The 26,292-nt window shown below is 47.1% G+C and overlaps 1 protein-coding gene across 2 annotated transcripts in view; it reads left to right on the top strand.

Annotated features, from left to right (window-relative positions):
* Positions 1–26,292, top strand: part of LOC119445336 (polyamine-transporting ATPase 13A3) — a 145,243-nt gene that overhangs the window by 97,681 nt on the left and 21,270 nt on the right. For both annotated transcript variants that reach the window (XM_037709648.2, XM_049663215.1), the window contains exons 18-26: positions 2,016–2,140; positions 6,694–6,851; positions 12,462–12,563; positions 12,776–12,855; positions 17,001–17,043; positions 17,761–17,870; positions 23,119–23,215; positions 24,243–24,315; positions 26,101–26,251. In XM_037709648.2, the coding sequence (XP_037565576.1) occupies positions 2,016–2,140; positions 6,694–6,851; positions 12,462–12,563; positions 12,776–12,855; positions 17,001–17,043; positions 17,761–17,870; positions 23,119–23,215; positions 24,243–24,315; positions 26,101–26,251 (939 nt within the window). The remainder of the gene's footprint in view (positions 1–2,015; positions 2,141–6,693; positions 6,852–12,461; positions 12,564–12,775; positions 12,856–17,000; positions 17,044–17,760; positions 17,871–23,118; positions 23,216–24,242; positions 24,316–26,100; positions 26,252–26,292) is intronic.

Raw genomic sequence — 26,292 nt, 5'->3', positions numbered from 1 at the left:
CCGCTCTGGCGCCACTGCTCGGGCGCCAGGGCGGAGCAGCATTTCACGGAGCAGCATTCCCACAGCCGCGTTTGTACGCGCGACAGTCCGTAAATCAGGCCGTAAATAACGCGTTTTATAGTTGCACATTACGGGTTGAATATTGAAGTCGTTATTAGAAGTGCCGATTACCCCACATATGTGAAAAGTCTGCCCTATGACTGCCAATCTTTTGTAGAGTGACCCTCAATGCTCTTCATGAAGGTTGCCCGTTCGACTCCCCTGAAATGAAAAGAAGTGATCTATTACGAATAATCGGGAGTAGATTTACGTGTTTCTTCAAGACGACTTCAAATCGATGGATCGCGTTTATTTACAAGATGATGAATGCGATGATATCGCTCAACGAAAACAGTCCACGGCGCCGCACTCGATCCACCCCCTCTTCGTTCTTCTCTTCAACCGAACTCCGCTCGCACGTTTCAATATTCTCTCTGCGCTGGTAGTGGCACGTCCACTAGGTAGGTAGGTAGTCGGAAGAATCTTCACCCCGTTTTTATAGGGGCAAAACTGCGGGCCACTCCCGTGTTGGTACGGGAAGACCAAGCCTCACCGCCGCATCGTGGGCCTTCTGGACAGCCCGGAGTTGATCAATACATTCGTGGCTCTTTTTACATAAAAAAAAAGGTGCGGGCTGCTGCGTCACGTCACCACCAATTGGCAAGCGCGTCTCGGCTGAGTTGATAGTTGCGGCCGCTGTTTTTCCGGGGCTCGAAAACAAGTTTCCTGGGCTGCGCGTTCTTCTTTTTTTTTTTTTCCATGTACGGTGGATAATTGGGAAACACAGTCGGGATCGCAGTCGGAAGCACAAGCCTAATCTCCGTGTTCTTTTTATAGTGATTCTCAGTAAAATGTAATCAACATACCAGCACCCTGGCGCTTGGCTCCCACTTGCTTCCTTTCCCTGGCGGCCCTTGGCGACAAATATTCTTCAGCCACGCTTCCCGACGCTGTAGATCGCAGGGGATTTCGTGGTACTCCACAGTAGCGTCTCTTCTGGCGTTCGAGTTGCACAGCGGCGCACAACAGCTTCGCGGCATCAGCCCGCTACAGCGCGTACAGCGCGTCGTAATTGCAGCCTCCGCGATCAACTTCAGAAACATTTTCAGAGCTAATTGCGGAGGCCACGCTCCGCTGTGCTGAGTACGGTGAACGCCACTACCAACGCCACCTAGGTGGCGTTGGTAGTGCTTCTTGATGCCAGCGTCCCTTCGAATGCTGGCATCGAGGCGTCGTAGTGCTGAGACCACCGAAGCGTTCACTGTCGGTGCGCGTTAGTGTCATAATGCAGTACTTCTCTTTTCTGCTCGTAGGCGGCGGCACCGCCCCGAGCAAGAGCGCGGGTACACGGAGGAGTGTTAGATATATAAGGCGCGTCTGTGTAGCTCTCTGCAAATGCGTTTGTGGCGCAATGGGTTAAACGCTCGGCGATCTATCGTCGCGGACCGAGAGGTCGTGGGTTCGATTTCGAAATTTTGCATGTTTGTGGAACTTTTTCTTCTGGTTTCTTTCTTTGTATTATGCTCTATGACGTATTTCCGTGACGGAAATACAAAAACTGTCTCCCACACACGCGCACACCAGAGAACCGTACTCAAGCACAAGAAACATGAGGCAAGCTGCTCACACACACGATCACACAATGAAGCACACGAGAATGCGCACGAAAAAGCACACCAACACGCATAAATCCTGAGGCAACCACATTGTAGCACGAACCGGCGTCTGCTTTGCGTACCGTAGCAGTGGAAACCTCATCAAAAACAGCAGGCCGCAATTGTCAACTCAGCCGAGACGCGCTCGCTCATTGACGCCGACGCGACGCAGCAGGCCGCACATTTTTTTTTTTTTTTTTTTTTATCCAGCGGCCGTGACAGTGGTAAGAACGCACTCGTTCCTTCCCAAGTTTCTACTCAAATATGGGCGAGGGCAATTTTGTGCATTGCAGCTGCGTCATTGTCTGTTTTCTGTTTCAGGTTGCTGGTGGAGAATGACTTAACGTTCCTCGGTTTTCTCATCATGCAAAACATGTTGAAGCCGGAAGCAACACCCGTGATCGGCACACTTCATGGTGCTCGCATCAGGTGCCTTATGGTGACAGGTAATATTCACTCACACGTCGGCGAGAGATCGCCCGCTTTTTGTTTTTCTGGTGATAAATATTGTATTGACAAAACCTTGTCCACTTCACAGATTAAACAGTATGAGCATGGTAATAATACTGGGCAACTTTTAACCCATTATAGTTTACCATAAATATCTCCTTCACTGACCTACAATTTCAGTGACCAGGTTTTTAAACAATCCTATAGAGGAAACGCTTGAGCTTTTAACATACTAGAAATATTTAGATTAGGGCATCGAACCTGGTTGCGTTTCGTTTGCATAGGTAAATTGCTTGTGTCCTAGTGAACTTGGGTCCTAGCAAAAAGAACTTGGGTTTTCCGTACACTAACGCAAAGCTACTTTCCGTCAAACGAGGATCTTAAGCATTTACGTCTGCATGAAGCTGAAAATAGTAATTTGGTCCTGTACCACAATGCGTCAGTTGTGAACGCTACGCGCAGTGCACAACCTTGGAGGAAGTGTTGCTGAATTGAGCGCGTCACTCCAACAGCCAATGATGCTTTTGGGTGCATGCGCTGTTTCCAATTTCGTGTATTTCTTTCAAGAAAGGTGGAAAACCGAAAATGTAAAACGTATTTTTTCCTGAGAAGATAAGCTGTTCTCTGCTGCAACTTCAATTAAGTGCCAAAAACTGAGTTAGCCTTGTCTCTCCGTCGATTTGTTGCAAGGACAACGACTGTCGTCCTCAGCTTCTCCGTCGCCATAGGGTGAAGAAAATTAAAACTTTCTCCAACACCAACCATGGGAGGTCTAGCTTAGACTAAGCTCCTTATAGTGGAGGTCAGTGTCTAACATCATAGCTTGGCTCGCGCTGTAGTCATAATACTGTCATAGAGCAGCCACAGATAAAGGTGGCCTTAACGTGGCTGTGGTGAAAACGAGGAGGAAGACCAACTCTGGCCGATTGTTAGTGGATCGCAATCTTGGTCGCGCTTGCACTCGCACTCTAAAGATACTTTGTGAATAACATTTTGCACGAGTTGCACGTAACATTCATGTTGGCTTAGGAAGATGCCCGGGTAACGTGCGGAAAGACGATCACAGTTGAGGAAGAACACAAACATGGGGAGCCCTTTGTGCAGTCATAGAAGGACAGTTTGTGTGTTGTGGTTGCGATAGGTCTTTACGATGAAAAAGCGATACAAGCAGTTTTGAACAATTTCGTTCATTTCAGAATAAGTTCAGCTTGGCTAAAAAAGAAAGAAATATTTGGCTTATCCGTGCGAAGGCTACGCGCTTGACAAATTAGGAGTAGAAATAGCAAAAAGCCAATTCGATACCATAAATGCGTTCATCGCGACAAAACCCCACAAAATCGACATTCCTTTCAGGTCTACTGCAAGCGAAAAGGCATCGTGGCAACGACACGTCCACCACTTCTTTCTAGAAAACCTAAATTTCCCTAAGGTTAGCGATGCCTTCATTACGAACAATTCCTACGTGGTGGCCGATCTCTTGCAGTGCAACCATAGCATAGCATTAGCCTTTTCAGTAGACTATATCGAGGATTTATTTTATTCTGTGCCACATCAAACGGCGCTTGAGTAAGCGCTCTTCTTTTTCTGTGATCGTGTTTTTCGCGCTCAAATCTTAGCTGTTCGACACGCACCAACAAGTACGACTACCTGAAAAGAAAACTTGTCACGAACACATGTCACTGCAGCAATGAGCAATTGTGAGGCGTCCGCCCGAGTTGCAGCAGTGACGTCGCAATGAAAACGCCAACAACTTTTATAGACACTAGCTTACACAATTTATAATCTTTAATTGATGAGTTATTTCATCACATTTCTTCATATTTTTACTTCCAATTGATGTATTATATCTGACCCGAACCCCCTTCCCTTATTCTCGCCTGACCACACAAAACGCTGCATTTTTGCTCATTCCCCCGTATTGAGTGAGCGAACTTATTCGTAGAACAAGCAAGCATGCGGCCTCCTCTGTGAGGTTTGTTACTGTAGCGATAAGTAATTTCAGAGCCGAAGAAATCGCTGAACTCCGCTCTTTTAACAGCGGAGCTCTGTAATCTCTTGGTTAGGCCGCGCAGTGCGAACAAAAAACTGCGCCTGGCGATGACGTCACCGCGCGTTGCCTAGCAACGCCTCGCACAGCTGGTGCGAGGCGTTGCTAGGAGACCTACATGACGTCATCGCTCAGCGAGGTTACCACCCTCTCCCAGGTTACCATTGCCACAGCGCGAGGCGCAGCCGACGGATCCGGCGTTCGTCGGCATGCCCCGGCTGCAGCCGGTAGGGTGCCTCGACGTCAGCGCCGCCTTCCGCCGTACGGATCGGCACCCTAGCAGCCGGCGTCGAGAAGCGACATGCTGCATTTGGCGCCGGCTTCGTCACCAAGATTGGAGCGCATCCACGTCTCGTCGAGCAAGATGGGCTGATGGATAGCCGTGCTTGTGGAAGGCGCGAAAACCGACCCCTCTATAGTCTAACGTGTGCGCCGGCCGCGCCGCGCCGCCTAGACGCATGCGCATTTTATACGAAACTAGGAGTTTCAGGAAGATACGAAACTGCGAACTTGCTGCACGTGCCGCCACTTTGCTCGTCGAGACGCGGATACGGTCCATCCTGGGTGACAAGGCCGGCGCGAAATGCAGCATGTTGCATCTCGACGCCGGCTGCAGCTGGGGCACGCCGACGAACGCCGGATACGTCGGCCACGCCTCGCGCCGGACTATAGAGTGCTGCGCATTCGCTGGCGTGGCGGCCCCGTGCCGAGCGCGCTCGCGCGTCAACGCTACGTCGGACGATAAAGTGGCCTTTAGAAGACTGCGCGCCGACCCCGAGTATCGGTGTCGGCCAAGTCTGGCTAAGAACTAGCCAAGCCAAACCAAGTTAAGCATATGAAAGCAAAGACAAAGCTAAGAACCAGCCAAGCCAAACCAAGTTAAGTAAAGTAAAAGGTAGGGAAAGGCCATCCAGCTTCGCTGTTATTCCAGTCTTCGCACCACTCAGTGTGAAGCTGCCCCTCATTTTTTTTTGCTCCCCCCCCCAACCCTGCTGTGTGCCTTAATTCGCTTAAGGCAATTGTTCAGCCAAAATTAGATTATGCATACATTATCTGATAACCCCATACTCCAAAAGCATATGAACAAAATGTAAGAAATATGGCGGTACTTTCTATTTATAACTGCTTAGGGCCAACCTCGATCGTAGCACTATTAAGAGAATTTCGATGGGGGTGAAATGCGAAAACACCCGTGTACTTGGATATAGGCGCCCGTTAAAGAACCCCAGGTGGTCCAAATTTCCGGAGTCCCCCACTACGGCGTGCCTCATAATGAGATCGTGGTTTTGGCACGTAAAACCACATAATTTTTTAGCACTATTAAGAGAAGACACCTTTCCGCTACGAACGCAATGAGCCATGTTTTGCGGTTCTGTTGCCGTGGAGCCATGTTGCAGTTCTTCTTTCACTTAATCAAATGTGACTATAAGGTCACATACATTCTTTCTCTACTGAATATGCAAAAAGGTGAATGAGCCAAAACGCAACGCTTTGACAATAGCTTCGTTTTCCGCCCATAATATCACTTTTAGGTAATATTTTTCCTACGTCTACATAATGGAATAAACATATTACTAACTAAGCAGTCTTACAATCTTCCATAAAGCTGTTTGCGCCACACCTTCAGCAATGACATGTGCTTCATATGACTTGTTCTATTTACAATATATTGCTAACACTTTATTCGTTTATGCGTTCGGTTCAAGTGAAGCGTCTTGTTGCATGCAACCTTGCAAATGTAAATCCACCCTGCTTGAATCCTACACCGCGGTTTTAATATTTATAAGGGTGTAAATATTACAATATTTATAAACGTTTGAATAAATAAATACATTGTGTAGCTCGCAGAGCAAGTGCTCATTTTCTCTCCCTCTTGCGAGGTAAGAATACCAATATCGGCTGCTACAGAATACACGGTTCACCAGAAATCAAGCATTTGGGAAGTGAGGGAACCAAAGCCGCATTCTTTTTCAAGGCATTAGTTGTGGAGTGCTCTGCGATTCACGAGACAATAACATGCGAGAACCGAAATAAAAGATGTTAACCAAAGCCAGCCGCAAAAAAGAAAAATCATACGAAAGACAAGAAGGCCCGTTTTTCTGCAAACTGTTCACCCGCCACTGCATAATTTCTGCAGATGACTCTGTGCAAACATTGTATGTGATAAAGTGTGGAATATTACGCATGCTACCAAGTACTCTACCTTCGTCACAGTTTGGGTAAAACTGTAATAACTTTCTGTGTGCGCGCTTTGCAATATAAAAGAAAAGAAAACGAGAGCATTGCGTTGACAATTCGAATCTTCACTTTGTCTATGTACAAGCTACTTCCCAAACGTTAGCTCACATCCTGGAAGGAGGACAGTTTTCTGGCATATGCCACTACCGGAACGAAAACTATGCGAGCTACAAAAGCAATTGCGCTCTGCGGTACAAGTAAATCTTGCGAAGGTTCTAGCTTTGCCGAGCGCTTCGCACAATTGTACACTGGGTTTTGTTGCAGGAGACCACCTGATGACAGCTCTGAGCGTGGCACGCGATTGCGAAATGGTTTTCGGTTTGGCCCGGGTCACAATCCTCACCGCCAGTGCCGACCGCCAGTGTTCAACCGCCGCTGTAGACTTCAACGAGGTATTCTCAGACAGCAACAAACATTTTAAGGTAAGACTTACTGACCCTGCATGTCTAGTTCAGTCACATACCGTTTTTATAGCACCGCATTTGCGAAGTGCTACGCTGCGGTCACAACAGCGGTATATTATATTTTATTGCGAAAGCAATTATAGAGACGTTCGAGACACTTTTGCGCTGTCGTCGTTGTCGTGGTGTCACGGAATCAACACGCATGCTCGGCCCTCGCATGGAGGGTTAGAAGAGACGCGCGCAGCGTTTTGGCCCCAAAGTGACGAAGCAACGTTGACGCACCGTCACGCGGCGCTCAGTCGGCTCTGCCGGTGTCGGGGCAGCGTTCTGCGTGCTCCACGGCTTGCATGAGCATTGTGGACTGCACCCACGTTAGCGTTCCTACCCAGCAGCTGTGTGCCAACAACTATCAGCCTGTTTTTATTGCGATAGCAATTATATGGACACTCAAAAGCAGATTTCTGCCGGCGGCGTCGCCGTCGCCGTCGCCGTGAGGTTCCGTATGACGTCAATGGAGATGAAATCGTCGCCGCGCGCCGAACGCTGTATGTGCGAGTGAAAGGGCGCGAGGGGCGCGCGCTTTCACGGGGAGTGAACGCACGGCGGAGAACAAACGCGCGTTCTGCGCCGTGCTCCCTTAAGGGCTGCAGAAGTAGGCATCTCTTTCCTCATTTACAATCACCATATATGTAGAGCAAACGCGCCTTCTTCCGACGCGCAAGAGGCCGTGGGGGAGGGAAGGGAGGCGACGTTTAGCTGCGGCACCAAGTACATCAGAGGCTCCGGCAACAGTCACCAACGCCGCACGCATTTTGAGCGAACGCGGGCAAAACGCCGACGGCGTCGACAAGAGTTCTGCGTGTTGCCGGTGCTGCTGCATGTCCAAGGGTATACAGCTGATAAAGCTAATATCATTACTCTGTATAGCTCTCTACAAATTTGCTATCGCAATTGATGCTTCGCCTTTTAGGTGAAACTGCGACAACTTTTTTTATGTCCACTGCAGGACGATCCCTGCGATCTCCAATTACCCCTGTCTTGCGCTAGCCGATTCCAGTTTCCACCTGCAAATTTCCTACTTTCATCACCCCACCTAGTTTTCTGCCGTCCTCGAATGCGCTTCCCTTCTCTTGGAATCCGTTGTGTAACTGTTATGGTCCACCGGTTAACCATCTTACGCATTACATGGCCTGCCCAGCTCAATTTCTTTCGCTTAATATCAACTAGAATATCCGCTATGCCCATTTGCTCGCTGATCACACCACTCTCTTCCGGTCTCTTAATGTTACGCCTAACATTTTTCATTCCATCGCTCGTTGTGCGGTCCTTAACTTGTTCTCGAGTTTGTTTGTTAACGTCCTAGTTTCTGCCCCATATGTTAGCATCGGTAGAATGCAGTGATTCTGCACTTTTCTTTTCAATGAGAGTGTTAAGCTCCCAGTAAGTCAGTCGGTCAGCCAACATCCAAGGAGGTTATAATTGCAACAGCACACGGTGGTGCATGCGCAAGTGGTGGAGCCAGGGGTTGTCACTCCGGGCACACCTGCTTCCCCCACCCACACCCCCCGAAATTTCTCTTAGCATGCGGCCTTTCCAGCCGCCCTGCCCCCTTACTCCTAAGTTCCGTCCCCGGTCAAGCATGTGTGCCGGCCGAAAAAGATTACTCGCTGCGCCACTGGTGCATGTTGCATGGGCTGTGCGGAACGGACTGTAAAGGTCAAGGTAAATACCCACAGTGATTATATTTAAGTTTCCCGGAACGTTTAAAGGGCCCCTGCCCCCCCCCCCCCCCCCCCCCCTCGTCGGTCTTGGTGAAATAACATAGTCCGCAGGTAATATACGCGGCAAGTGAACATCTCAGTAAAGTTTTGCTGTCGTACGCGGTGCGTGGAGCTCGCAAGCCGAGCGCGAAGTCACCTTTCACTCAAACGCTCTCTTTTCCACAGAAGCCACGATCCTCACTCTTTTCTGGACACTTTATTTCGCAATAGCGCGCATTCCAATATGCGGCTTCGATTAGTAGCTGCGGTCGGCTACATTGCGTAGATACCGCGGCCGCCGCGGGGTGCCGCCACGAGTCCACTGGCTAAGCGCATTGCGGCTCTCTGAGGACAACCCCGTTTGGCGTACGTTAACGCGCTGTAGGCACCAAAATCGAATGTCGTGGCGTTTACGCTAACACCCGAAATGAAATTTTAACTGCGCGCCATGGGGACATGGAGAAGGCGAAGCGTTTCGGCCACGCCCCACTCCGCCGTAGCCTTCGCTGTGCAAGGCATTGAAGAAGGAACAGAAGCACACAGGAAGCCGTGTTTGATTGCAAATAATTCCGCTTGTGCTAAACGCATTGAAGTACTCTTTGTGGCAAAGTATTTCTTAAATATCCTATTTTCACTTCATATTTGCATGTAGTAGTGACACTGAAGAAAACAGTCGTAAAACTGTGTATGACGAAACTGATTCTTTATTGGGCGAACCTGTGCCCACAAAAGCAAGCTACACTCGAACCACAGCGATAGCGGCGAACACAGTCGGCGATCGTCGAAATCTGGCCAAACGCGTCGGCTTTTATACATGCGTCATCGAAGGTTCCAGAGTAATACCTGGTGCCCGCGTGTCTTCCAAAAAGTTCTAGACAATTCCCGTCGCTCATACAATCAGATTACATGAACGTAGGTGACAACAGACGACGGATAGAAGCATAGATAACGTTCGAGAAGCTTCCGATGCAGGCGCGTGCTGGGCCGAGCGATAACATTTAACATTTGTTAGCCAGTGGAAAGCGGCCACCAGTGAAAGATAAACATGTATACGTGTCAATGTGTCTTTCTTCACTTCGATAAAAAGTGGTTTAGGGCTCCTTTAAAATTCGCCTGTTGCAGATTACATAATTCTAGTCCTTGAGCTCGATTAGTCAGAGAGGCGGACATTACATGCCCGAGATATCGAAACACATATTGAACTAAATAACGAAAATTACTAACTTATTAATTGTTTACTTTCGCAATTGCAATTTCGGAATTGTAGCCGGTGAGTTTGCAAGGCGGTCACTTGGAATGAAATTCCAGAGTGACACCAGTTTGTAGATATGCGCCATCAAACTTGCCGTAAAGAACTGTTGTTCCGCTTACTTTTTTTAACAAAACGCTCTCTTATGCATTGAAGCACAAAAGTAACTGGAATGCCTATGTATTTCGTCCCACACTTTCGGAAATGATCTTGAAACTGGTGTACTCCCAGAAATTCATTTCAAGCGGATACGTCTAGCAAACTCACCAACCACAATTCATAAACTGCAATATGTGCCATAAAGCAAATAAATAGGAAGCGAATTAGTCAATGTCGTCATTTGTTCAACATGCATTGCAATTTCTCGTGCTAGTAATGTCCGCCTCTTGGAATTATACCGCTGAAGGACAAGAGTGATGCGATCTGCTGCAGTCAATTTTTAAAGGAACTTCAAAATGATCGCCCGTACACTTTTTTTTTCCTTGGGCGCTGACCAACGCCGATGGATTTCCTTCGGTCTCATCTAGTGCACCATCGAAGTGCGACGCCTGCAATGCCATTGGCGCTGCTCCTCATAACGCCACCTATCTCAGACGCCTTCAGCGCAAACCTAAACCTTGCTATCGCTTTCAAGGCTTCGCATTCAAGTGAAACTTCCAATTTCTTATGCGTTAGCATTAGGACGCGTCAAAGTGGACAACAGTGTGAAGTCGGTCACGTGGTACTATGTCGGGAATGCCTTTCATATATAATATATATATATTAAGGTCATTAACGTTGTGGGAAAATTCAGTGTCATGTAACCGCATAGTTTGTGGCCTTAGTGCGAATACATTTATGGTTTTGAGACGCTAGAAAAATGATCGTACTTCCATTAATTAACATCAGTGAGGCTATCGGGCTTACAGAAGGTTCAACCGACAACGCCAATGCAAAATCACCATCGAGTGGGTTCCTATACGTAGCGCCATCCCCGGAAACAATGCCGCCGACTTACTCTCTTCTTCTTTCTGGGGTTTTACGTGCCAAAACCAGTTCTGATTATGAGGCACGTAGTAGTGGAGGGCTCCGCATGAATTTCGACCACCTGGAGTTCTTTAACGTGCACTACAACGCAAGCACACGGGCATTTTTGCATTTCGCCCCCATCAAAATGCGACCGCCGCGGCCGGGATTCGATCCCGCGATCTCGTGCTCAGCAATGGAAGCCAACTTACTCTCCAGACAGCCTACAATTAAAACATGCCCTTTCGCAACCCTTGTACTGCTGACCACCAAATTGGGACTCCCAGCACCAAAAAGTCACCCCCATCTTCAGAATCGCGCCCTAATTATTCCATGCTCAGTTCACGCCTCGTAGGCTGACGAGAAAAGATGAGGTAATGCTACGCAGGCTTCGTTTCGGTGTAGCCCTAACACCTCAAGTCACGAAAAAGTGGAAGCAAAATATAATTGCCAGTGAACACAGCAAATCGCCCAGTATCTGCAGCCTCTGCCATCAGAATGACGAACCGGTGAACACATCTCGTTTACTGTGGACATTCCCAGCTACTACAAGTACAAGACGTCATCATGCCGTCCAAGCCAAAATGAGCATGCAAGACGAACATCACATGAGAAGAAGCTTGAAATAGCGCGCAACGGGACGGCACAACAGAAAGGGAGACGAACATAGGCAAAACTAATAGCCGATTTATTGAAGCCAGACCCACGGGTATACATATAGATCTACAAGCTGTGCAGGCCCACCGTTACAAGGAATATGGCAACCGTCTAACAGGAAGCGCCGTTCAGTCAATACAGACGTGACTGAACGGCGCTTCACACTAGCCCTCACTTACACCTCGGAGGTCCGTTTGAACGCCTTCTGTGAATAAATAAGCATTACGATATTTTTACCCTATCCTCTCACAGGCCATCCCCGCAATGCTTTTAGTGATACTACTCAGAGTACGTACGGCATCGCTGTTTTCGGCACCCGCTATTCCCACTGTAATTTCTTCAAGCCTTCAGCTTTCATGTGAAATTCCTATGACGCTGCATCTCGCATAAACATCGCAGCAGGGACATTTCTTTTGGACTCCACCAAGTTTATCCCAGCGCCGTCGCCGGGTAGAAAAAGAGAAAGCGCTTGAATAGAGCATTTTATAGATGGCCTCTCCCGTTTAACGATACGGGACCTGTTCAGGCTACATTTAACGTATAGTTCAGATGAAGCAGTTATACCTTCAGGCACTTGCAGCGCTAGATACGCCAGTGGCTAACACCACCTTCCTTCGGTGAGGAGCGTTGTTGGAGTCCCCCGGTCACTTCAGTCAAGGGGTTGTACTTGCCTCTGCTCGGCGCTAAAAAGGAAGGTTCTTTTACGCTACGACTGTTACAGAGCTATTCATCATACACGTACGTAGACACCGCGACAACCAGGAATTTTTTTCGAGCTGATGGAGTTCAGCGCAGGCATATCAAACATATTTCCTTTCACGCCTCCCACATCTACAGTTTGTTTCAGCAATCTACGTTAATGGCCTTATCAATTTTCTTGCTTACCTAAGAAGAAGCAACGCAGCCGCAATCACTGTCATTTCTACTGGAAAGTGTTCATTCTACTGCTCATTGCAGAGCCCTGCTGCTGCGTACGGACGGACGGAAGCGGTGCAGTTTGCAGTGGATGGCCACTCGTTTTCAGTATTACGTTCACACTTCCCTGATGTTTACGAGAAGGTAAGTTGGCCATTGACTAAGTTCTTTAGAGACATCACGTGCGTGAAACTTGCGGTCACCTGTAGAGAAAGCGTGTTGTGCTCGAATTAGGTCATAAAAGTGACCATTTCGGTGACCATCCTGCAGGATGGTCAAAATCGCACTTCTTTTGCGTTGTCCAATCAATCCGCCAATCAAGATGATATTCAGCACCTTTTCTGTTCTTCCGGCAGCTTCTTGTAAATGGAGTTGTCTTTGCCAGGATGACACCCCAGCAGAAAGTCGAGCTGGTGGAAGACCTCCAATCTATTGGGTGAGTATACGGATTTTTGTGTGTACTTTATTTCGTGGAAAAATTACTTCATTAATGCTTATTGCTTTACTATACAGCACATTTGCTGCAGAAGCATTTTGCTGAACCATCATGCTCACCTTTGTACAGAAAGTGGTTGACTTGAAGTTCGACCTTGAGTGCGTCGAGTGAGAGGCATCCCCGACCTGCTCTTGATGTAGTCCTCGCTTTCCATTATCGCAGCTTCATAATTTCCGAGATAACTACCTTCTTGAAAAGCACCCCATCACTGGTGCTTCCTCGGTTAGACGCTGAAAGTGCCTGATTGTAAAATAAACTCTGGGCAGAACCCACCCAGCGATAACTGTCGACGATAATGCGATGAGCACTCAAGCAATGTAGCGACCACGGTGTTAGAAGTATATTAGGTGTACGAACGGCGCCTCCGGGAAGAGAGAACTTCGGTCCGCGTTTTGTGCAGAGGGCCCGAGATGGCGCCACAGTACCCGTGGCCGAGGCGAGGTATCATGCATGGTCGCTGCGGGGCCGCGAACGCCGCTCGAAATAAATTAAAAAGTCAGCCTTCACGCTATAACGAGCGCAACAACATAAAAATGGCGAACAAATACGACATTTTGACGATACTGTTGTAGATATCTGTTGAATATGTTCAGTTACCCACCTAGAAGGTTCGCGATAGGAGGATGCCTTCGCAATCGGACATGTGAAATTGTGCACCTCCACCAGACGTTACGTAGTAGTGACGCTGAAGTAAACAGTCGTAAAACTGTGTATGACGAAACTGATTCTTTATTGGGCGAACCTGTGCCCACAAAAGCAAGCTATACTCGAAGCACAACGAAAGCGGCGAACACAGTCGGCGATCGTCGAAAATCTGATCAGCGGCGAAACGCATCGGCTTTTATACATCAGTCATCGAAGGTTCCAGATTAATCCCTGGTACCCGCGTGTCTTCCAGGAAGTTCTAGACAATTCGCGTCGCTCATAAAATCAGATTACATTAGCGTCGGTGATAAGAGACAACGGACAGAAGCATCGATAACGTTCGAGAAACTTCCGATACATGCAGGCGCGTCCTGTGCCTAGCGATAACGTCTAACAGCCGGTGAAAAGTGGTCACCGGTGAAAGAATAAACATGTATACGAGTCAATATTGACATATGACAGTGACGTCGCGTTGATATACGACAGCAGTTAGTTCTGTTTGTTGAAGTAATGCTTACCTAGTTAGACAAATATAAACCAAAAACATTCTCATTGTTACAAGCGTAGCTCTAGCACGGAGAGAAAAATTTCCTGTCTGACACGGCTACGTTTGGTGGGAGGAGGGTGCGAACGGTCCGCAGGCGCCTGTCTTTTTTTCTGTCTTTGTCAAATGATCAGGGCAGTCGGGAAACTTCGTCGGCACGGCGTCTTTTGCCAGAGCCGCCTTTCGCGGTGCACTCACAAGAACGAGTCCTTTGAAAACTGCTTCCTACATCTTCGTCACGTACCTCGGCTCGAAGTGCTTCTCGCACACGTAGTCAGTCGACTGCAGCACGCGGTCCTTGCGCGCAATCGCATGGCGCCATATCTTCAGGCGGTCCGCACACAAAGAATGAAAACAAGGGCGCAAAGTGGCGACAACTGCTTCGACGAGCGACCGCTCGTCCACAAATGCGCAATAGGGGCCGGCTCGCCCAGCTGTCGGCCACGCAACCGCTCCTGCCATCTCGCGGCGTGATGGAGCGGAGGTACCGAAGTTCGACGCAACGAGTGCACGGCGGCGGCGCTCCGTCGTTCCACCTGTATTTCTAACACCGCGGTAGTGACAAGCCATAGTGACAATGCCAAAACGCGTCACGTAGGAGACCACGTATGTTCATGACCTGGCTGTTCTGTCACGCTTCCCATGCACCTTAAGTCACTGGAACCTGGAAAGTACCGCAACCCTTTTCTCTTCGCCGCCGCGCCGCCGATTGGTCAGTTGCAGTCAGGTGATCACTTTCCGTCATAAATGGTCCACGCCGCGCCGGAGCGGACAAGCAGACAAAGGCATCACTCGCACGCGCTGCGCGTTTGAGCCATCGACGAGGTCATTTAGGGCATATGTAACTTTCGTAGGCTTAAAACAAACCGGCCGCCCGGGAAAGCGCTTTTCGCGAAACCAATTAAACGGAAAGAGCGACAGTAAGCACTGTGCTATCAGGCTGCACAGAATAATGCGGGACAATTTCACTCCCACTAGGTGGACTTCATGATATCGCAAAGCTTTGCGATATCATGAGAGACTTTGCGGTATCATCGAACTGCGTAAATGCCATAATGTGATCGAAAAGCTTCTTAGAGTGACGCGTTTGCTTTGTAGACAGCGGTTTGCCTTGCGCAAACAACGCGAGGAGATGCTCAGGAATATGCAGAACTGACCAAAATGCCACTCGAAGAGCACCGGAATGCAGGCGGCTGCGTAAAAAATACCGTAATGTAGTGAGAAAACCACTGCAATAAATATCTATCGACCTGTCAATGTCGATTATTAAAATATACATTTTCTCGTGTGTTGCTGTTTATTGCTGCTTAAATCAATGGGAATGCGACCTAGACAACTCTGTTTTAGCATATATTTCTTTGTATACTGCAGTCAGGCACCGTTTATCTTCGTCGAAGTCGATCTGTATCGATTGTTTCGAGCGTGGTAAATCAGTAGCCACGTTCGAAAGCTATTAGATCCACGCTTATAAACGATGCGTGGCAACACTTGATTCCTAGTCAGCCTAAAAAAATCCTCTGACACACGAGCATCGGGTTCGTTTTGCATTTAGAACGAGGGGCGTGCAGTTGAATGCTTCAATGGTAGAGCGGCTGCCCCGGAAAGGCGGTGGTCCCGGGATCGAGTCCCGGACCAGGACGAATTTTTCTTCAACTGCGAGGCTCTCTTTCGAGGAACCCGGTTGGGTTTCCATTGTCGCAAATTGCTACATTTGGGTGGACGTCTCAGTTTCCCTTTAATTCAATTTCCGAGTACATGTAATTTATATCGTGTCTAGCTAAGCAAAATACGGTTTTGCTTGTGGATTTGACAGAGCCCATTGTGACAACCATCGTGCCGGTCTTCACTATACCAAGTCTAGAAAACCCGAGGAAGAGCTGCTCGCGTTTTTTTGCAGCGCGTCAAATAGCTTCAAGTTAGCTACGAGGGTAAAACAGTCAATGTAAACAAACCCGACATTCACCAAGCCTGCGACGTATAAAATGCTTAAAACACCAGTAATGTTGCTTAATTATGCAATTAAGCAATTTAGTATATGCCTTGAATAGCTTCCCAACGAACACAGAACTTATCGGGAAGGACAACAAACGAAAGGCTCGAGCGCCCGTCTTTTCGCTGGCCTCGCTGCATGCAATTTGGCGCCTGTAAAAAAATCTTCTGATCGTACTTATTTTACCTGTAGTGCTTCGCACGCATAGAAGATGCACCATTTCATTTTTTATGTTAAGGACGATGAAATCTGTCAATAATATAAACCGTTCAAAGCGAAGCTACATACCTGAGCTGCTGCCGCCCGAGAGACGCGTTGGACCAAATCTGGCAACAACAGCGCAGTGTTGGCTGCGCGCGCTCCGGCGGTTGCGGTACTTTCCAGGTTCCAGTGACTTTATGCCCACCGGACACGCCGAGCCATCTAGCGGCACCGCGGCAACGCGTGGTGCGCATGTGAATATACAGTATATATTCGGACAAGGTGCATGGCATGGCTTTCATTCCGCCAAACACCGGAGAAATGCTTTTGTCATTGAAGAGCGGCACGCACCCTGTGTCCATACCCGGCGACCGAAGTTGGTCTGACGGTTGTTTTGCCCCAGAGCGGCAGCCCGAGTCTTTCTCTGTTAGACTATGGAATAGCCAGTGACCCAAGTTGGCGGGAATATGACACAGGAAAGTGTGTCAAGTATCTCATCGGTACTAACCGCATTACTAGCTCTGTAGCGAGCGCTAATGAAGTAATCTGACGGTGCCTCCATTTGGCGACGATGATACGTAACTCGACCGATCCCGGTGATGCTATTAATTGACGCGTTCTTGTGAAGGCAAGCGTTAGCGCTTCTTCTGCAATCACTGGGAAGAATGTGCCGGCAAACAAATATTACACCATTCAATTTTTCAGATATGCGGTCGCAATGTGCGGTGACGGTGCCAATGACTGCGGCGTAAGTACTTCGACATTTCTGCATCAAATAGTACAGAAATACAGCCCTATATCTGTGCCAATCTGACCACTAGCTTCTTCATTCATTTTTTTTTTCTTCTTCGCCATTCATGAATGGTTCAACTAGGAAAATAATGTACGGCAAAAATGAGAAATAAAATATAATGCAAAAGAAGAATAAGCATAGCTTTTGGAGACGGAGGGAGCTGCAAAAAAATGGCGCAACAATTAAGTACGGCATATAACCCCTATAACGAGTCAAGGAAAGTCAAGCTGCAAGCATGAAAGGACACAAGAATTGCCCTATTACCACTGCTTTCAAATGAAGGGTAATGTTTAAATAAAGTATTGAAAATATTTATAATATGAAGTGAACTTTCTCTTCAGCAGCGTCTTAGCAGAAGCGATTCGGTGCTCGCAGAGACCTCCGCACACTTTTGAGGTGCAATATCAAATGAATCGGAAATAGTTGCCGAGAGGGCATGAAGCCCTTCTAACTGGTTCCGCATGTTGTTTTTTTTTTTCCGCTGTAAAAAAAAAGAAAAAAAAAGATGGAATTTGCGACATAAAGTGGAAAGTTAGCGCACTACCTTGTAGCTGTGCTTTTTCATCCGGAGGTCGCTACTTAAATGCAGTAGTATAGATGCGAACGGCTTACCGGTTCTTCTACAGCTCTGTTTCAACCTTCATCAAAAGTTATAAACCCCACAACGCTCAGGCTCTGAAGGCGGCAGATGTGGGCATCTCCTTGTCGGAAGCCGAGGCCTCCGTTGCGGCTCCTTTCACCTCAAGGCTTCCCAGCGTGGCTTGTGTGCCGACTCTCATCAGGTGAGCTGCGATGTCGAGGGTATTTCACTGGCAAATCACTTTCCCTCGTTTGAAGGAAAAAACAACAGCGCAAGAACAGTGACAGAAAGAAGACAATAAAATTGCGCAGAAACCATCGACGATGGCCCTCAATATCAGTGAATTTCCTGAACGAAATAGCGAAATAATGAACGTTTGCCTTGCTGAGTCCGACCATAGACGAACCACGAAAACGGCCGATATAGTCAGAGAGCTCATACCTTTAAATAAAAGAACACACACCAAACTGCGCTTCATGGTGTTTGTTCTTTTAGGTTCTCCTGTCTGACGTCATTCTCGCGCTGTTTTTACCATCAAAGGACATTAGCCAACTAACCAGGCGTTGCACGTTTCTGCGGCTTCTCTGTCTTTCAATAATTTTTCGTTTCACATTGGCGTTATATATGTATCTATATATACACTTTAAAACTGCGGGAGACGAATGACATGCATCATGAGATGGTGTAGCGCATGCGAAGCCAGTTGTCTTCACTGACAAATAATTCGCGAAATGCCTAACCAAGGCCTCGGAGAATTGCGCGCGCTGGCAAGTTTTGCTCCGGCCGTCCCATTCGCACGGAGAGAGAAGAGAGAGAAAAGTCATAAGGGAAAGGCAGGGAGGTTAACCAGGCTGAGCCCGGTAGGCTACCCTGCACTGGGGAAGGGGGAGAAGGGAATTGAAAGAGAAGGAAGAGAGAAGTTCACAGTTCACACCTTGCACATTTACAGTCAAGCGTTCATCAGCTACGTTTCGTCAGAGGCGGTCACAGGCTTGTGCCCGTGCGTCTACAAAGGCGCTGCTGCACGGAGAGAGCGTAAGCTCATTGGTAGGCATGGCCGAGTCCTCCGCACCGCGGCGCTCACACTCGAAGGGTTTTTACCACTCGGGGCTCAGAAAGTTTGGTGATAGAAATTCTTCGTGTTCTTTTTTTTTCTTTTTTGATGACAGGTAGGACATTAGGTAATATAACAACGAGCTTGGTGGCGCAACCCACCGCCCCGTTCCAAAGGCAACGCTCCTAGCATCCATCCATCCATCCATCCTTTTCATGCGTCGAGCAGGGCTTCGCGCGGTCTCGTAGTGTTGCTGCTGCTTGGATGAGGCGAGGAAAACAGGATTGTGCACTGCTATATATGGTGCCTTAAGGATTAGGAAATGACGACCGAAGGTGTACGAGGGGCTAAGCGCATGCTGGCGGCTATTGATTCTCAAATGCGCTTTTTGTACTCACATACTTCCATGACATTTACGCGGGTATGTATAAGTGGTATATCTCTGCAAGACTTTGTCATGAGACGGGTAGAAAGCATGAACAGCCACCAACTAGCCCTTTTCATCGACTTCTTGAACTACATATTTAGTGTTGGCTGTTTTAGCCAACGAACAAACCTAACTCGCAGGAATAAGTAGCCGCTAAGCACGAGGTCGCAGCATCAAATTCCGACCATGAGACCGCGTTTCGATGGCGGCGAAATGCGAAAACACCCGTCTACTTGGATTCAGGTGCACGTTAAAGAACCCCAGGTGGTTCAAATTATTCTGGAGGCCCCCACTACAGCGTGTCTCACAATCACATCGTGGTTTTGGCATGTAAACACCATAATTTCTACTTTTTCCCTGGAATAAGTGTGCTAGCTAAATATTCAAGGGGAAGTTTCATTGAAAGTGCAAAGACACAATTAATGTTTTAGCTAAGACGCTGTAAACTTAAAGGTTTTATGGCGGATTAAAGAAAGTCCATGTGATCTGCTGCGTACGTTTGCATATCATTGCCTGATGCGTGCCGCAGTTTCAAGGCCGGATGGTGCGAGAAATTGTGCGCGAAGCATGAGATGATAAATATGCAATTATTTACTCGTTTATTATTGTATTGCAGCTAACGCCCAAGCAGGCATTATCATAACTTTAAACAGAATGATTAAAATATGATAATTACCACCAAACACAACAAGCCGTGTGTCTCTCATCCGTGTATCTCATCTTATCCGCGCGTCTGCTTTCGGCATCATCATCATCATCAGCCTATATTTATGGCCACTGCAGGACGAAGGCCTCTCCCTGCGACCTGTCTTGTGCTAGATTTCGGCATATTTATTTTATTTTATTTATTTTAGGAAAATACGTTTATTTATGAATACCTTACAGGCCTTCGGGAAGGCATTGGATTAGGGGAAAACTACGGTAACATCAACATAAAACAAGCGCTATTCGCCGAGGTAAGAAAAGAGCGTCAACGCAAAAAATGCTTTATACGCACAGCGTAATATCGTGTAAGATCAATACAGTCAACAGAAAAAGTGCAATTGAAATGAAAAGTAAAAATTGCCTAGGATATATCCTGTGAAAATCTTGCGCAACACGTGAAAAGAGCTCGGCAATGCGCACGTTGACATCTCGCGCCGTCTGCCTTCTACGGCCGCCTCCGCGTGCCCCGTAGCCCTCGGAGCCCTCTAGGGGTAGCCGGGCACACCGCAGCATTACATTTTATTGCTGGGGAGCATGCGGAATAGCACTGTCGGAATAAAACCTGTCAGAGCGCAATCTCGGAGGCCATGGTCTAACGTTAGAAAATGTTTCCGATCTGTTCTTCTTAAACAGTTGTGTGTTTTCCTATGTTTGGTATTCCGTGTCCCGTCAGCTGCAGTAACGGCCTCGTAAAATGTTTTTTTTTTTTTGTGTATACGCGTATGTGACAGCCTTTTTACAATTTGGTTGTGTTTCAAGTGCGTAAACAAATCTATATATCAATGTGTTGCTACGCTTCATTGCCCTGCACTTGATGTTGCTATTTGCTAATATTTGTACGTTTCGTGCCTTTTTCCTTTTCATTTTTCTGCTTTCACATTTATTACTTCTCTTTGGTGCTAGGTATATGATCTTGTTATGTACTGATATTTGCACGCGTTGCTTGGGTATATTTTTATGTACATTTGCCCTTCTTGCTTGTGACCTCTTTCAGGCCTGCAGTATTCTGTAAATAAAAATAAAATAAATAAATAAATAAATAAATAAATAGGTGGTGTCGCATCGCACTCACTCGGCTTCCTAGTAGTTTGGAATCAGCTTCATAGCCCTGCAACTAAGTTGTTAGTGGTCATTAAATTTTGCATGGTGGCCGGGATGGCGGTGCACTACTGCTCAACAGTCGGTCGCACCCTCACCTCAAGCGCCGAGCTTTTGCCGTACTGCGGGCGCCGAAAGTACCTGTTTTGACACCACCTAATAAATACAGAAAAGAGGGGGCAATGCAGTGTGTTGTCTAAAGCGAAGATACTTAAAGTTGGTTCCCAGAACATGCGTAGTTTTTTTTTTAACTGTGAAGCTGTTAAAGCTGGAGGAGAAACGTCCGAAGTCCGTAGAAGACTCCACGCCGTTGCCTAGCAGCAATCAAGCCACAGCTGCGCGCCGCCTAGCCGCGCATGCGCCGAAGCAGTAGCGTTGACGTCACTTCACGTTGCCTAGTAACCACGGGCGCAAGTGCGCGCTTGCTTCACCCGACACAGACACGGCTCCGCCGAGCTCCCGCCAGTTGGACCCTACTGCGCATGCACCGTGACGTCATCCCGGCGTATCATCTACTGCGCAACGCCCGTACACTGTGCATAGCTTTTACCCAGTGTGCATGCGCTTGGCCTCGAAGTTTGCCATAAAAGGGGCGGTGCCTAGTCGTGTGAACTTCCGCTAGATATCGAGCGGCTAGCCTCCAACGCGTTCGGCGTTGGCAAGCTACAGCGTTCTTGGCACTGTGCCAACCTTGGTTAGCCCGCCTCCGTTTGTGACGTGCCAGGAACGCTGTCGCTCGTAGGCGCCGACGCGTGCAGCGCTAGTCACGCGAAATGTCGCGGAAGGCAAGGTACCTCCGAAAATGATCGCTCGAGAATACCTTCCCTACGTGCATAGTTAAGTTAAACCAAGTTAATACCTAGCACTAGCAGCCAGTAAGACTTGAGGATTGACACTTTCGCTCTGCCTAAGCTTTGCACGACCGAGTGCAACCTTGCCCGTTATTTTTTGCGTGTTTGTGTGAACCATAGGTTCATAATCGGCGTTTGTGTTATCCTCATTGTTCTTTTGTGTGTGTTCTCAATGTTTGCATTTTAAGACCATGATTCCTCGTCAACTAGCACATCTTTCTGTCCTTTTAAATGTATTTAACTGCAGAAATCAAGCCTTAAGACTTCGAAGTAAGAACGGGCGGAAGGAACGAGCACTTGCTGGTCTCCATACTGATACTTTAGGAAAAATAGCAGAATACAGCGAAATAATAAAGAAAGAAAACTACAGGAACGGAACCATGGCACTATAGTGTAATGCCACGGGGCTAAAGATGATGGTTTCGCAGCTTCCTGAAATGATAACATTTTTAACATTTAGCTTGGGCCAAGACGTAGTCATGGCGTTTGCCTTGTCTCAGTGATGGCGCAATAATTATAAGCAGTTAATAATAATAATAATAATAATAATAATAATAATAATAATAATCTTTATTTGCACTTGAAAAAAGGGGAGAGAGGGGGGGTAGAGGAATAAAGAGAAAGAGGGGTAATCACCCTGGGTGGCGTGCTAGGCGTGGCAGATAGGTACAAACCCGTGCGCGGAGCGCCTGCCAGATTTGTAAATAGATACTGCTAACATATTTGGTGGAGGCGCGGGACAGGTGTCTTTTGTCATCAATCAAACATGGAACTCTGAAACAGCGGCATATCGGCCTAGTTTGACGGAATGCAGCTGAAAGTTAATTTAATTTGAAATGGCCTGTTCCAAAATATTTCATAACTCTGCCTCATTATGCGCATGTGTGCCCCGCCTTTTTTTTCTTTTTTTCTGTATGAAGTTTGCCAGTGCCTCGTCAATGACTTTCAGGGCCATTGACACACGTGTTTTTTCCACACGGGCACTGATTATTTTTCTCTTTTTTTTGACAAAGTATTGAAAAGAGAAATATAGCGCTCTGGTGCTGCGGTAGTGTTTGTGATATACCCGCTGCAACGCAGAAATGCATGTGCGCTAAACTCGGCAATCCATGGGCCACGATCAGAAGGATTAGACAGCACGGAACAGGAACGATACGATACCGTTTCAGTGAAGGTGGACTCACAAGCTCAGACCGCACGTAAAGCTTTGGATGCTTTTTTACACAAGAGCCGCTATCTAAGCAACAAGCTTTCAGCCTTGTTATTACTGACTTCAATGCGGTCGTTCTCTCTCTGATTTTTTTTTTCATTTTAGGGAAGGCAGGTGTGCTCTGGCTACGTCTTTCTCCATGTTCCAGTTCATTTCTCTGTACAGCGTCATTCAATTCCTCTCCGTCATACTCCTCTACAATGTAAGTACCAAGCAACAGATTAACATTTGATGAAAATTACAAATACGCTATGTAAATTGCGATCGGAATGATTTGAAGAAAGGGGGGAAAAGCGCAGTTTCGCCCCGAAGGGCGAAGTGTTCGCAGCGGTAGCAAGGCTTAGCATTGCGCTGTATCTCCTCGTTTGGCGTTATAACTACACTCAGGGTCAACATGTTGGCAGCACGTGAGGCAGCTGCGGCTGCGTGGTAGAAGCAGCGCCCAAGCAGCTACCAAACGTCTCACAGTGCTATCACAGGGTGCCTCGATAGTACGGCCTCTCAAAGGGGCGCTGCCAACGAGGCACGGTATTATCCCCGAGCGCGGCTCACAGGTCGGCTGCGACTGCCGCTCCCGTGACGTCAGGGCCAGTACTTGCGCATGTCGTCTGCTAGAATCCGGGTGGTGTATGTGGGCGTCCCACGTGTTTCCGTTTGTTTGTTCTGGTGTAGTATGCTCGTACATTTCTGACGGCACTTTGAAATTTTTTTATTTATCTGCCTTCGTGTGGAAAAATGTATAAGAACAACAGAACAATCTATTTTGTAAAGGCCGCGTATATATATAGTGCCGGCCGACGCATCCAGCTCGGTTCAGCGCGTTGAAAAGTTTTCATGCGTGGTTTTACACCCCGGAGCAGCAGGTTAGGTAGACGTTCAAAGCATAAACGTGTAATATAGAATCGAACGTTTTGATAAGACCAGAAGAGTATTTACATCAGTGCAACAAGCATGCGATAAAGGCTTGCTTGTCCCAACTATCATGCACCATAGTTAACGACGAGGTATTTTAATATCCTCTCCACTGCCCCAGTACCACATTCTGGAAGAACTCGGGTTTGCATGCTATATTGCACGATTTCTGTCACGATGCCAGCAGGCTTGGCAGTACCACTCATTCCTTTCTGCTTTAATTTCTGCAACCGCTTCTCGACGTCCCATAAACATCTTGTGACAACCTTGGGGATTTACAGCTACCTGTTCTATTAACTCTGATTTTCTTTGTGCAGGTGCAAACAAATTTTTCAGACCCCATGTTTCTCTACGTCGACTTATTTGTGATCACTTCTCTTGCTATTACAAGTAAGTAATGCTGTGTCATAATTGTTTCCAGTTGTTCCTCTCTCGCGTGTGTGCAGTGATTGTTAGTTCCCGTCACATAGGAAAAGGGTCTTACTTTTTTACACCTGTTTCTAGCTACGTTCAGACCACGTGGTACTGAGGTTCAACAAACACACCTTCCATCATTTTCGCGTGTAAACACTGCGGTGACGTAGCGCAAGAACCTTACGGAAAATTAAAATGATCACGATATTAAGAATACTGCCGAGCGTCTTTAGTCCCATACCAAAATGTTTTGATGAAGACACTGAAGAATACTGACTCGTTCTTGTCTGTGAAGACGATATCGCGCTCTGCAATGTTCTGCACTATATCTGCAGTAGCCTCTACTCCTCATAGTGCACAGTAGCAAAAAGTGCCGCGTGTGTCGTCGCGCGGCACTTTTCTGTGGTCTACAGTTTTATCAGTGGCAAGGTTGCTCTGAATATATAATTTCGGAAGTTGATTAATTAATTACTTATTATACAATTGGGCGAAATACAAAAATATAGTCCGACTGGCTTCAAGCCACTGCAAACGACATGATCTTGGTTGTGTCAATCGACGTGGCACATGTATTTTTTTTTGGCGCAAGTTGCCTGGGCCACATGGTATAATGACTAAGGCAGCTGACTGCATAAGTTATGCCCCACTTAATTAACTGCACTGTTGGATAACTCACCGGTTACATATTTGTGTAAAGAATGTATACAGAGATAAACATACCTGTACAAATATTGTCTAACGGTTTCTCAAACTATACATAATAAGCAATACTGTGTGCGCTTGAGCTACAAATGTTTGTTTGGCTGTTTCATGCGAAAATTATCATGAATTACTGGTATTATGCATCGTCACTGCGGTTATCTTCCCGAATCAGCAAACTTTGTTTTGTACAATCCGCCTTTTCCGTATCTGGTCAATTATAGAATTCCGGTATGGGCCACAACTACTGCAGAAAATATAACTAAACTGACAGTTCCACCGAAGAGAATGGTGTGGATGATTTCGAAGGCTGCGTAAACACGGCTGAATAATTGTAAGATCACAATATAATTAGATAACATTTACGTATTACGAAGTCTGCTGTTCTTTCAAACTCGGACTAATTAATAAGGACAACTTATTATCTAGGCCGGCGAAATTTTGAGATAACTTCTCAGCGTACAGTACTCGACATCCTGAACCATGGTTAGTAAAAAAAAATCTCTGACAAAGTATGGACATCAAATGGTTAATCATACCTTGCCTTCAGTACTAAACAAATTACTCTACGAACAAAACGCACATATGTGTAGTCTTATGCTCAACGAGGTCAAAAAATATAGTTTTACAGTTACCGTGCGTGTGCGTGCATGTTTTTGTTTACGCGCTTTATATTTTGCAGTACCTTGTCTATCTGTGTTTGCTGCGTATATTCATATTTCTCACACTTCTCTTTTTAAAAATTTGTCCTGCCTGTAAACTACCGCTGTTGTTGCCTCATGTGTACACGAGGAGGCCAGGCAAGCTGTATGTACGCCTCCCTGCCTACACCTTTCTCACATTTTTGTTGCAAAACAAAATTTAAAAAAATTAATATATTTATATTTCTAGCGTTTTATTATTATTATTTTTCTTTCAATATTGTCTCATGACGTCTGGTAAAAAAGATGTCGGACTGTCCCATCTAAGTATATCGCCCCAGCCAAGCAGAACATACTGACCCCGGTCAAAACCACATCCCTCGTGTTTTGGTGACTGAGACACGGTAACGGCGTGGTGCAGTGAGCTACGCGGAGCCATGCGCCGACCTGAGCGTGGCAAGACCCTCGCGGAGCCTGCTGACTGCGGCAAACCTGTCCTCGCTGCTTCTCCAGTTGCTTCTAGTCGTTTTAGGCCAGGTGGGCGTCCTGCAGCTGCTGCAGAGCCAGAGTTGGTGAGTATCTCCATCCTTCCCATCAGCATGCGGGCTTGATA

This window comes from Dermacentor silvarum, chromosome 3 (genome assembly GCF_013339745.2).
Source record: "Dermacentor silvarum isolate Dsil-2018 chromosome 3, BIME_Dsil_1.4, whole genome shotgun sequence".
NCBI classification, from domain to species: domain Eukaryota; kingdom Metazoa; phylum Arthropoda; class Arachnida; order Ixodida; family Ixodidae; genus Dermacentor; species Dermacentor silvarum.
Note: the sequence above shows the minus strand (reverse complement) of the source record. Positions and strands in the feature narration are given on the sequence as shown.